General features: G+C 41.3%; 1 protein-coding gene across 1 annotated transcript; it reads right to left on the bottom strand.

Moving 5' to 3' along the window:
* Positions 1 to 8,687: 8,687 nt before the first annotated feature.
* LOC117426296 (X-box-binding protein 1-like) lies at positions 8,688 to 11,244 on the bottom strand. The gene is made up of 5 exons (XM_034043737.3): positions 10,879 to 11,244; positions 10,290 to 10,386; positions 9,988 to 10,113; positions 9,529 to 9,710; positions 8,688 to 9,008 (listed from the first exon to the last, which is right to left on the bottom strand). The coding sequence occupies exons 1-5, from the start codon at positions 11,106 to 11,108 to the stop codon at positions 8,834 to 8,836; spliced, it is 810 nt and encodes a 269-aa protein (XP_033899628.1). The 5' UTR covers positions 11,109 to 11,244; the 3' UTR covers positions 8,688 to 8,833.
* Between the last annotated feature and the right edge of the window lie 2,845 nt (positions 11,245 to 14,089).

Here is a 14,089-nt window from a genome sequence, read left to right on the forward strand (position 1 = left end):
TCTTTTTGCACAAACTAATTGAATTGGCATTGGTTTAGATTGTTTTATGTTCCTGGATGCAGAATAGCAAGAAACTACATTCCTACACTATAGTAAACAAAGTTATTCAGAGAACTCTAGTAACGTTGCCTTTTTCTTCTCATTTCAAACATCGCCATCTAAAGCATTGTCTCTGTGGCTGTGCTTTACAGCTTTTATCTCATGGTTAATAAAACCATCTCTCACACCCCTCTGCAAGCTCCCTCAAGATCTGATAACCAACAAACCATTTGCATTTACTAATCTGACTGTGCTTCTATTGAACTGCTATTCAAATTCTTTGTACCTTTTATCATGACATTCTCTAAACGAATGCTGCTTCTCATGGGGATGTTCAATGAGGGGGGCCGGGGGCAGCTCGGTGTATCCACTGATTGCCTGGTGAGTTCTCATCAGTTCTGTGTATTCAGGAGTGTGAGGGACAGGGAGTGAGTCCATGAACTTGGTACCAGTGCTTCCCAACCCAGCCCCCTAATCACTGCACAACAGCACCAGCCTTGCGTGTGCTGGCAGTTACAATACAGAGGCGGAAGATTGGCTCCATTAACTCCTAGTTTACCCCAGCTACATTTTGTTTACCGTTATCCATTTCTGGAAGTTGCAGCTTGGTTACTTGGTACTGCAGAGTGGTCCTCTACATGTTTAATCCTGTTGGCATGTGTGGCTCCAGTATAATTCACACTACTCACAGCTTGGGAAGGCATTTTAGTTGCATCAGTCTGTATTTTATGAGAATAACCTAGACATCTCTTTTCACAATGCCACATGTTCAGGAAGTGTAACCATGGTAACCGAGCAGAGAGTCCTGTAATTTATGCGCTGAGGTCACAGTTTGTGTTTATTCAAGATCGCAACAGGAAACCAGAGCTTGTTGTGGCCTGATCGAAGAGTTTCATCATCTGGAACTTTCAGCACTGCTGCAGCACTGGGGTGGAATTCTTAACAGACATACAAACAGTGTATTATTGCTTTATTACCAACAGCAGCACCAGCATTCCTGAGAAGCAGACAGGAGCCAAACTGTTTAAAAAGGCTGGAAGTAAAAACAATCTCTATATTAAAAGCCTTTGATTCACATGATTCACATCCCACTCATCACTGACTGACGCAGACACTTTCCACAGCAACACACTCCAGAGAAGCAGCAGTGATGGTTGCCAGTGGTAACTTCATATAGGTTGGCTTTAAATTCCATTATCGTTTCATTGTGTGTTTTAACTGTGAGAACAGCATCTGCGTCAGTCGATGCTGACCAGTGTGAGGTTGTGTGAGTCAGGAGAATGTTTTTTTTTTTAATGGTTTTTATACGTCAGACTTTCTTTCTAATTTGGTTCCGTTCTGCTTCCCAGGAATGGCCGGTGCTATTCTAAATAGAGAGGTTTTTTGTTTTTGTTCTTATGTGAGTGCGTTTGTGGTTTTTCACACTGATATCTAAATTGATCTCACTTTGGCAGGAAACCGTGAAAAAAAAACCTATTTTTCTTTCCCCACTCAGCTTTTTAAAGTGTGTGAGGTTATGATGTTGGGAGCTGTAAATATTTGAGTGCATCACAAGCTATTCTAGATTCCTCTTGCTTTTAAAAATTTGCTGAATAATATACGTGTTAAGATCTGAACTTACAAAAGTGTGCATTGAGATAGTGACAAATAGACAGTGTTAATATCAACAGCATGTTGATAGAGGCATTGCATTTCAGATTGAAAACGTTCTAGAAGGTTCTGTATATAGTAATAATCAATTTTATACAACTGATATACACCAATGCTTTTTCTAATAAAAAAAGATGAATTAATTGCTTTGAATCACTGCAGATGCTATACTATTGAAGCTTGTATCTTTAATTAGAAACAAGAAAGACTTCAGACAGTAAGTAGACAGCAAGTAGACAATGATCTTCACAAGATCGGCTCACATGATAAGCGGTACAGGACTCGGGACTGGGGTCAGAGGTCAGACTCTTGTTTATTCTAATTGGGGTGTCTGTGGGGGTTGTGAAGAGCCTGTGTTACACAATTGTAATAATAGTGTAATAGTTTATACGTGGAAATGTATGGCCCTTGAATATTTCACTTGAACTAATCAATGTTCAGGCAGGCCTTGATAGAGCCATTGTGTGGCTTTGATTGCCTCACCCCTTCCCCACAAAGACCCTGCATGTATACATCTATCTGAACTGCTTCAGGGAGGGGCTGGATTGCTTTTTACATGCATTTTTTTTTTTGAGATCCAGTTTTGCATTACAGTGTGTGTACAGTTTCACTGGGGCACTGACTGCCTATGCTGCATTAGTCTGATCACATTTTATTTATATTGTATATACAGGAAACTGGTCTCATATAAAATGCTGAGGATTTCATATATGATTCTGATGATCTCATAATGCTGAGGATCTCATATATAATGCTGAGGATCTCATATATAATGCTGAGGATCTCATATATAATGCTCAGGATCTCATATATAATCCTGAGGATCTCATATATAATGCTGAGGATCTCATATATAATGCTGAGGATCTCATATATAATGCTGAGGATCTCATATATAATGCTCAGGATCTCATATATAATGCTGAGGATCTCATATATAATGCTCAGGATATCATATATAATGCTGAGGATCTCATATATAATGCTGAGGATCTCATATATAATGCTCAGGATCTCATATATGATGCTGAGGATCTCATATATAATGCTGAGGATCTCATATATAATGTTGAGGCCAGGATAATTGCCTCGAAGTGACATCTGTGGCCATTGTGCTGTTTATAAACACATCTCTGCACCATTATCATAGAGTATATGTGGAAATACCAATATCTATTTGATCCGTGGCAACATTACATCAGCATTAATCAATAGACCTCACATTGCCCTTGAAATGGGTTCACTAACTGCCTCATAAACTCTTCAAAGAGCAAACAAACATCTTGGTAAATCTGTTAAATAATTAGCGGGGGACCGTCAACAAAGATCCGAGCACATCCTAGTCCCATTGCTGACAAGCATTTTGAACCAGGCTTTATATCCTATAAAACACATGTTTTGATCTTATGTTCAGTAAGCATTAGTGCATCATAAAGTGCATTGCAGTCCTATGCACTGATGCTTTATGTACACACCCTACTGCGTACAGCAGAGAATGAACTGAAGTGACTGCAGGGGTTTGGTTTCCAGTAAACCAGGGGTCCTAATTAAGTGGTTACTTTGCTGAGTGACAATTTGTACAAAACCCAGGCTTTTTATTAGCTGATTAAAAGGGTCTTTGGAATAAGACAGAGATTTTTATTCACTGCTCTGATTTGTTTGATTAAAATCTATTCTGTTCTGTGCTTGTCATCGCCAGTTCGTTTGTGCCTTGTCTTTACTTTTCCCACCTGGTAGCAGTAACCTGGGATCTCATTCTGAGAAGATCTGAGAAGAGTGTGATCCCCACGGCCTGGGATTTAATAACAGCCTAGCGGGCTCTTACCCTTCAGGCATTACTGCCTGCCGATGGTAACTTCTGGAGCGAGAGGAATTCAACTTTACAGCTTCAGAACATGCTCTTCGTTTTGTAATCTGTTTTATAAGGGCGTTCCTGAGGCATTTTCATTCCAGCGATGAATTTTGTGAAAATTAAACTATAAATTCAAATGTGTAAAAGTTTGCCATGTTCAATTCGCATGACCATTTTGCAGTTTGCCAGTTCCCATGTTAATACATTGACCCTGTTATACCATACTTCTCTGTGCTTCTCTGTGCTTGACATTGCTTCACCATATGTTTTAACTATGCTGAACTACCATTTTCTAAGCCTTCACCGTAATATACAACAGTAAACTTGAACAAAGGCTTTAACATCCTTATCTACAAATTGATTAATACATACAGCTATAACTAAAATGAGATCTTTAAAAATAATAATAATGATAATAATAAAATAATTATAAACACTAAAGAATGTACTTCCGCAGAAAGAAGCAAGAAATTCTGTCCAGGCAACAGTATTGAACTGAGGGCTGATAAATGACAAAGCAGGACATTTCCCCAAGTAGTTGTGATTAGAGTGAGTGTAACACCCATGGGAAGAGCAAGAGAGAACACTGAAATATGAGAACAATAGGGGGTTGCTGTTGTGCCCTTGTCACAGAGCACCTGATATAGTTGCACATGTATTAGAGTATTAATGCTTCTATACTTGTCTTATGGAATGGTACAGCAGAGGTATTAACACTGCAGATTTACCGCAATCTTTCCAAGGCAGACTGCAAGCTTGTATTACCACTTGACATCACTTTCTAATTTAATTCAGGCTGTCAGGACTCACATTTCTTTAAAATGAAGTGAAGTAACTGGAAACGCTGTGGTAGAATGATATACCCCATTCAGTGCAGGCCTGGATCTGGAGGGTAGTCCTGTAAGTGCGGCCTGCTTACTGTGCATGGAACAGGGCTTCCCCACCACAACACCCCGCTCCTTTCAAGCTTCTTTTTGTATCTCTTATCATTGAGTGTTTAAAGCTTTGGAGGAACGGTATGAATGGTTTAAAATGGGTTACTCTCAGCCTGCCAATGCAACTCTCTATGGAATGAAGGCTCCTGTTGATAAACTGTGAACCACAGTTAGGTATTGATACCACACACCACGTTCCCTCAAAGGATGTCACTTATTATGACGTGGCGTGAGGCAGCATCAAGGTGTAAAAATGAGGCAAAGTTTTTACATTGACAACAGAGACTGCTTGTTCTACTGGAGAAACATGTATGTGAGAGATTCTTCAAAATAAGGAAACTTGAAGATATAAAATGCTGGTCTAATGTCCTGAATAAATACTTCCTTTAATTTCTCTTTTCTAAAAAAAAAAACTCAACAAAAAAAATACCCAAGTGAATGTCAGGAAATTCAACTAAGTATCTCCACGGGCTGCGTACTAACAGTAAAGAGGAAGGGCTGACTAACACAGCCTTGTGGAAACTGAGAGGGGAGCAGAGGGGAAGAAGCAGGGCCTGGTTAACAATGCTTTATGTCACATGATAAGGAGTCGGCAAGAACAGAAAGTGGAATTTCCAAAGCAGAGCAGGTTTCTGGCTCCATTGAGGAAATTTATCTTGAAGTTTTTATGCATAGAATTTCGAGTAATACTGCGGTATGGTATTGTAATGAAAGCCACTATGTTCAACAGAATGCTATAGGAAGAATACTGTTACAGTAGATTCTAGTGTTTGTTTAGCATCATCCAAATGAATGAATGTGGCCCTGTTATCACACTGAAGATAAGCACCAAGGACCGCCTTCATCATCACTGGGAACAGAGTGATTAACTGTTTGAGAAAACTGTCAGCTGGGTAATGGAAGCTGGTGGAAGGCTGGGAATCTAGCATAAGGCACTGAGAGTAGTCTGCACACATGTGATCATCGTAACACACTGTGAGCACTCTGCACACGTGTGATCATCGTAACACACTGTGAGTACTCTGCACACGTGTGATCATCGTAACACACTGTGAGTACTCTGCACACGTGTGATCATCGCAACACACTGTGAGTACTCTGCACACGTGTGATCATCGTAACACACTGTGAGTACTCTGCACACGTGTGATCATCGTAACACACTGTGAGTACTCTGCACACGTGTGATCATCGCAACACACTGAGAGTAGTCTGCACACGTGTGATCATCGTAACACACTGAGAGTAGTCTGCACACGTGTGATCATCGTAACACACTGTGAGCACTCTGCACACGTGTGATCATCGTAACACACTGTGAGTACTCTGCACATGTGTGATCATCGTAAGGTACTCTGATCATACACAGGATCAGTGAGCTCAGCACATCCCATGTCAGTTTACATTATTCTGACTCTGCAGAGAAGCACATACAATAACCTTTCTATACCAGCGTGCAATAGGTGTCCTAAACACACTGTGTTCCTCCCGCGGCAGTTCATGCTACAGTCTGCTTACATTTCTGCCATTAGTTTCTACAGGGTCACATCATATTGGTAACCTGTCATCGTGTTCTTCAAACTCTCCAGTTTGCAACTTGCTATCATTTCTTTTTTAAACAAGGGGGGTGTAGTTACTAAGCATAGCGTAGGGATTGGAGCGCAGGCAGCATTACATACAGCCTCTCCAGTTTCACAAGTGCTTGTCTAAGCCTGCTTGCAGCTATGTGAGAACATGTGCAGCTGCCTTAAGAGTCCAGTCTGCTGCTGTTTGCACCCCAGTTAGTCAACATCGTTTGGGCTTCTAGTTAAAAAAATGTTTTTTACAATCTTTTATTGCCACACTAATAATGATGTAAATCTGCATTCCAAATTCCACCTTCACTGTACTTTCTGGTATTTAGAAAGGCCTTAATTATCAGTACAGGGTAATGCCAACAGAAATGTAAATGTGGGGGAGCGAGGGGGCTAAATCCATGGCCACTTGGGTTCAGCCTATAGAATTGTAAGGGATATTCTTTCCACTGTGTGCCAGAGAGCAGTATTGAGATCTCAGCTATCCTGTTCTATTCTATGACTCAGTTGTTTACTTGATCAGGTAGAAACCTGAATTCAGTTGTTCTTCTGGTTCTGTGAGCCGTATTCATTAATTCAGCAATAAATGAATTGCAACTCCTTTACAAATCCAGCCGATCCAGAAGATGCTTGTTTGTTAATCAGCATTTCTAGAGAACACGGGCACCATTCCTTATTACTGACCTTTGCGCACATGATGTCCTTATTGAAATAGTCTTGTGGTGGCTACAGGTTTACTGTAAACCACATGTCCACAGTAATTTCAATCACCCTGAGATTGTATTAAAAAAAAAAGACACTATGTGGTGGTCCTCCATTTTATTTGATTGCCGAATTAACAAAATTCTTTTTTTTTTCAATGAGACAACACGAAAGTCCAGCCATTTACACCTATGAAATAGAAGAACTTTCTCTTGAATTAAAGATTTATTTTACTGGAATTTGACAGGTAACAATGCAACTCACCCTAAAACAAATATGCATTTCCAGTACTTCCAAAAAAAGTGCAGATACAACAAAACAGGTATGCTAATGTTCCACTGTGAATAGGGCTGCCTTGGGTGTGTCCACGCGTGGGTTTGCTTCTGGGAGCAGAATGAAAATAGATCATGTTCGGGCTGCCTTGGGTGTGTCCACGCGTGGGTCTGTTTCAAGGGGCAGACTGGAGCTTCTCGTTGTAAGATGTTGTTTTATTTCATACCTGTATAACAGGTTTGTATTCCAGATGGGATTATAATTTGACGACTTTCAAAAGTGTGGCTACCAAGTCAAAAGGTGAGAAGAGGTCAAATGACACTTTGTGTCAAAATGGTCCAAATTACCAAGACTGGTCAGGTGAAAACAACTGTCATACACTGTGTCCTGTTGTATTATACAGTACTGTCTCTTAATATATGTGTCAGAGCTGCATGACTCTTTAGCAAGCAGCAGCCCTCTCTAAATGGGGAGGAAATTAGGCAGCAATGCCATTGCATTGTGGTACTCAAGCACTTATTTTTAATTGCATCTATGAAACCTGCACAGGGCGCTGACCACAGCTGCTCCTAATAACTAGACTGGCACAGCTGTCAGCTGCCTTGAGCCAGTAATAATGGGGCTTGCTCCTCACTGGTGGTAATAAACATATCAAGAAATATATGGTGCAGTGCTGAGGCTGAACATGTTCAGATTTGTGTTGAAATGTTGCTGCAATATATAACTGTTTGTTATGGTCTTTTCCAGACTTAAACCTAGACGTATCCCACAATACAAAGCCACAGGAGACAATTTTATTGCATTTTTTTAATTGCACAAGTAGCTTAACTATCACATGAAGAAAGCATCCCCTGAAAACAATCATGAGAAATCAACAGCAGTTACAGAGTAAAGTCACATGAAATAAAAAAACACACACAGGACACAGACAAACATGTATGCTTTATACATGCTAAACTAAAGATTGAATTGACAGATCAGGGTATAGTGCTGGACAGCATAAGCAACTCAAGAGGGGACATTACACAAAACAAACCGTAATAAATAGTTGTTTCATTCCATATAGATGTGTCCGCAGGACTTATAAAAATGGACGGGACACTTACTCACTTAAAAATAATTCTCATTTATCTTTCCTTTTGGACTTGTAACATTTGCTTCTCTACTAATTTCAAGCTTTGGGAAACATTCTTACAACCCATACAGAAAGCTAGACTAACATCTGCTTCTTAAGGCTAAACAATGTGATCACTCCCAACTTAAAGTGGGCGATTCTTGAATCTGCGAGAAATAATCAAGGACTCTTATTTACAGTGTAATGGGGTTGGGATACCACCCCTGTCTGACACCTTCACAAATTATGAAGTTGCTGTCAACAAAAAAGGCAGATCTTGTTTTTGAAACGTTAAGACTTTATACAAGACTATTCCTTTTGGGTCGGTTGTCATTTCAAACACTGATTAACTGAGGAAAGAGTTCATTGGCAAACGCATCCTCCCACGAGCCATCTGAGCACAGCGGGGAGGACATGTTACTGAAGGGGGAAGGGGACCTCTCATAGCCCGAGTCGCTGTAAGCATCCAACATGTAGCCTGATTTGTCATGATCGCTTTGGGGAGCAGGAGGAGGTGCAGAGGACAGGAAGTCATCAACTCTCATGCCAGGGATCAGAGCCACATCAGTGGGCTCCTCCTTCACACAGACTGACAAGACCTCCTCCATCTTCACTACTGTGACACTTTCTTCACCCTGCTCAGCGCACACCACCTCATCAGCCAGGGGCTTGGTATAGATGTGGTCAAAGTGGATCAGTTCATTAATGGCTTCCAGCTTAACTGGTGGGGTCCCCAGAGACGGAGATGGGGAGGCAAATACTGAATCTCGTGCGCCCCCAACTCCTGGCAGCTCCTTAGGCTCTGAGTTGTGATACTTGAGAAACATTTCTGGGTCAAGGATGTCCAGAAGGCTAAACAAGAGATCAGACTGTGGAAAGAGAGAGATGGGGCACATTCAGTAACTTACCAAGCGACTATCATTTAACACTGAAAGAATGAGAAATTCAAATGGTTTCAAAATACAGATGTTCGGTAATCTTTAATACAACAGGCAAGCAATTGCTGTGGTCCAATTATCACTACTGTATAGGCTCTCCTACAGCTTACTATGCAACACAGTATGCCAAAATTGATTCATTGACCCTACCCTCACACACAGAAGGCTTGGTTCACAGACATCTGCCATTCTGCCCTGCTGCAAGCTGCTAATTTACTTGAGCTGCTCTCCACAACATTCTGCTCTACAATCCTCTATGGAATTGCTGATGGTTGCAGTAGACTACAAGACACTTGTGAATCCTATTAGCCTGCAAGTAATATTCTTCAATTGTAAAATGTAGACCCTGCACATACCCGTGTAGTTCAGCATGTGCAAGACAATATGTACAACAGTAGCACAGCGGGATGCTGTGTCCTGTACGCAAGCAGTAAGAGTAAAGGCAGCTCACCTCAGGGCCTGAAGAGTCAGGAATGTCAGCACCCATGTGGACTTCTTCAGGCTTGATGACATCTGGGCCTGCACCTGCTGCGGAGGCACACGTAGCCTGAGTACTGCAGACTCAGAAGACCCGCTCACCAAACTGACATCATCCACACAGGACTGCATCCGCTGGAGCTGCTCCAACTGAAGCTGCAGGGACAAGAACACACGGATCACTTCTACACATGAAAGGACCAAGGGCACTCCATACACAATCTATGTGCTTATAGTACAAGAACAATCCAATACATTTTTACATTGCTGGTCTGTCTGAGGCAACGTGCTGGTGAACAGGTTAACAGAACTGATGGAGTATTTGGAACCTTACTTTCAGACACATGCCAATGTCAGTGAATAAACACAGCCTTTATCTAAACCCATCCAGCACCTCAGCCATTGAATTACTGAAAGAAATTAGTGTGGTTACCTTTGTCTCTTTCTCTTCTACTTGCAGGGTATCCAAACCCAACCTTTGACGCAGTTCCTCATTCTCTGCCTGAAGACCCTCTGCCTTCTCAAGTAGAAGTTGATTTTCAATGAGAAGTTTATCATTCTAGAAGAGGAGGGGTAGAATGTAACACATTATTCAACATCTTAAGTTGCACAGCACTTCCCCCTTGTAATGCATACTGCATGATGCGTTAGCAATGTCCAATTAAAACCGTTAGTTACCTTGTAAAAAACGACATCTATATCTAAATATGCAAAAGTGAAAGACACCCTTCTTACCTCAATCTCCAGCTCTATAACTTGTTGTTCCAATTCACCCATTTTTGCTTTCTTTCTGTCTCTAGCAGTCTGTGCTGCTACTCTGTTTTTTAATTTCCTATTGAGGGAAACAGAATGACAAGGATCAGCGAGGGATACACAGGAAGAGCAGCGAGGCTGCCCTAATGGGTTTATTTGAATGTCGGCCAGTGAGCCAGTCAGAGTTCAGGAGGATATTGCGTAACCACACAGCCATCTTGCCACGCAGGCAGACAGACCAGGATGTGAATCCTGGAATTTATGAAAACGCAACTGTGTGGTTGCTAATCAGGAAATGCTGTTCCTACCGGTCTAACGTATTTAACACACACGGAAAAGCATACACATTTAAAATGAGTACCCTAACGATTCCTGCAATACGAAGAACTGACAATGAAACTCACAATGCAGTATGTGTTATAATATTGTTACCGGTAGGCATTACAAAAATACATTCTTAATGTTAACTATTTCTAAATCTATTTTATATTCATGAAATACATGACGATTGTCTGAAGAGATGTCCAGCACATTATAATAAGAGATACGAAGTAGATTCCACCGGCCTTACCTTCTAAGTGATTTCTCTTCCGGGCTCAAGTGTGTGAGCCTCTGTCGTTTGCGGAGAGGCTGTCCGGATCCATTTGAATCTGAATCCGATGAAACCTGAGAAGCCGACGGCAGCACCACAGAGATGGACCGGTTAAACCCACCCTGTGCTCCGGCTGCTGTGCCAGCCTGTTTCCCGGAGATCAAAAGCACTTTATGGGCTAAACCTGCCCCAGTACCTACGACAACCATTCTGTATTCCTGTTTGGGTCTGAATTAACCCTAATTTGAGGGAAATTCTGAGGGATTATAATTTAATAGACCGTAATCTAAAAACCCCAGCGCCTTCCCTGTTGTCAATTTCTGTCTGTTCTGATGAATTTCCTGTTGCGTTCAATTTCTACTATCGTGTTCCGAAGCGATTGGCCAATGAGCGCTCTGACATCGAGGGGATCTCTGATCCTATTGGTCGCGGAGCTGATGTAATTTACGTCAGAAATGGAATCAGACGGTGTTTACCTGAAAGACTAGGCGTGTTTGTTTAGAATGGTAATGATGGTGGTCTGTCTGGCAGTCTAAAAAATCTTACTTTTTGAAACTACGCCAGTAATAATTGTCTCAAAGGCCATACTTAACATACCTGTTTATAGTATATAGCACAAACCCTTTAATATAATGACTAACTGTGTAGCTTTTGAAACGGCTAATTATATATCTTGGATAAGCTAGGCTTTGAAAAACAACGTCGTCTTGCGTCAACAGTGTTAATTTCCATTGTGATTTGAAGGGAGTTTTAGTTTCAGTGCGGTGGTCGGCAACATCTGAATTTTTAAAGCTTTCGGGTATACATCTGCTTCTCCTTGCAGTTTCAGGGCTAATTTTAAAGCTTCACGGCCCATTATTTTGCTTAAAAATAACTTCACATGAAATGTGTGAGTTGCAGTTTCATGTTCTTTACATATCAGTATTGGTAAGTTCAGATTCTGAATGTGCACGGAACTCAATGTAATGCAGTTAAGTTTATCTCAGTGCTTTTAAGACACACGATACCACGCAGTGTTCGTAATCAAGGCATGTTTTAAAAGATGTATTATTATGGGATGCCTATATCGCTGTACCATAGTACTGATGAAAGGTCAACCCCATTGTATTTAAAATACTTCAAACCCGTAATTAAAACGACTCGAACAACGTCTTGTCTCACTGTTGGGTTTGTAAATCTTCTCTGATGCAACTTCGTGAAACCTGTCAGTTGATGCTTACCACGAGCTTATCTGGACAGCAGTCCGGATTTCATCATCTCTTTATTAACTGACTCGCTCGCAGCCTGTGCTAACAACAGATAATGTGCTATAAAAATAAATCAGATGCCTGTGGTTTTATGTTTTTTGCCCCTTACCTAGTGTTTAGAGTTGAGGTATCAGTGACACAAATGAAACATTTCATCACCTATAACAATGTTTTAATGGTAGTGTTGCAGTTTACTTTGCCTAACATAAGCAATATTTTACCTATACTTGGACATGCTTTAACTTGAGCCTTTTGATAGGCACGATTTAGCAGTTCTACCCATTCACAGAACAAGCCTGTATCCTGGTCTTCTTCTGCATTACTGTGGTGCTTTACATTAAGCAGATCCGCCCATATAGTAAATATTGACAAGTCTGGCAAACAGGATTTACCACAATGCTGTTCCTGATTTGCATGTATGTCTTTGTATTTTGAGGGGCTGCTTCCACCCCTTAAACACACCCCCACCCCCACACCCACACCCACACACGCACACACGCACTCACACACATGCACATGCACACCCCTGCACAATTCCTTATCATTTTTTATTTGAATTCCTCCTTGAATACATGACCTTACTCCCGTCCTCTCTACTTTAAAGTTGACATTTACATGAACAAAAGAAGCATCATATAATGAAATGCTAACCCTTTCAGGCGCTTGATTGTTGGAGACCGTGTTTCAAACCCATTACTTACCAGCTAGCAGGCATTACAACCTTTTCATTATTGACCTGAACTTTGTCCAAACGCTGTTTATGTCAGTACTGATACTAAGCAGAGAATGACTGCAATGCAAGGTTGAGAGAATAAAGTGACCCATTCAACCCCCTTACCTCCTGCATTTAGGATCACTCAGCCCCAAGTTATCCATATACAAAGAATGATCCAAAGTGATCGTGGGATGTCACACTATATCTGCTATGAAATGTCATTTACATCACAGTTTAGTTTTAGTACAGATTTAGCTAGATGATTAAACGTGGGTACTCCCATAGGCAAATGCAGTGTGAATGCAGTATAATTATATGACCTTTGTGCATTGTGTTACTTAAATATACGCTACAGTCTTCAAGCTAAACATTAAAGCAAAGCATTCAGTACATTAAGTATAGGGTGTCTTGCAAGGGACACACAAGTAGACAACAATACAATCAGGTGCATTACATGCTTGACTTGTATAGCAGCTGGTATGTGCTAGTATGCACAACATCTTGAACCAGAGCAATCTTGGCTGTGCCCAGCAGTCAGCCTGACTCCTTTTTATCTTGAGGCATGGGACAGAGTTCCAAAGGTTAGGGTATACAAATGAAAAGCCCCTCCCCCATTGCAGTCACACATGTGTGATAGATAACATGCAGTCTCATATCTGAAGGTTCCAGGAATGGCCTGGGGTGTATGCAAACAGCAAGTCATAAAGACAGCCAGGGCAACAACCTTACAGGACACTAGGGTACTGGATTTAAAAGTAAGATTTTATAACGCAATCTTGCTTTCTCATCTACACAGCTTCTACACTCCTACTCTCAGCTCCCTGCTGCTGTAACTCAGTCAGAGATACTTTACAGGATGACACAGGGGACGTTTTAAACTGCGTAACGCAAAGAAAAACAAGTTATCAACCAAGATCCTGTAGAAAAGGAAATTAAACAGCATCCCCAAACGCACGCACGCACACAGACACACACTCACACAGAGACACACAGAGACACACGCACACAGACACACACAGAGACACACGCACACACACAGATACACACAGAGACACACACACACACACACAGAGACACACACACTCACAGACACACACAGAGACACACAGATACACACACACACAGAGACACACACACAGACACACGCACACACGCACACACACACACACACAGAGACACACACACTCACAGACACACACAGAGACACACACAGACACACGCACACACA

Source organism: Acipenser ruthenus, chromosome 11 (assembly GCF_902713425.1).
Source record: "Acipenser ruthenus chromosome 11, fAciRut3.2 maternal haplotype, whole genome shotgun sequence".
Taxonomy (NCBI): Eukaryota; Metazoa; Chordata; class Actinopteri; order Acipenseriformes; family Acipenseridae; genus Acipenser; species Acipenser ruthenus.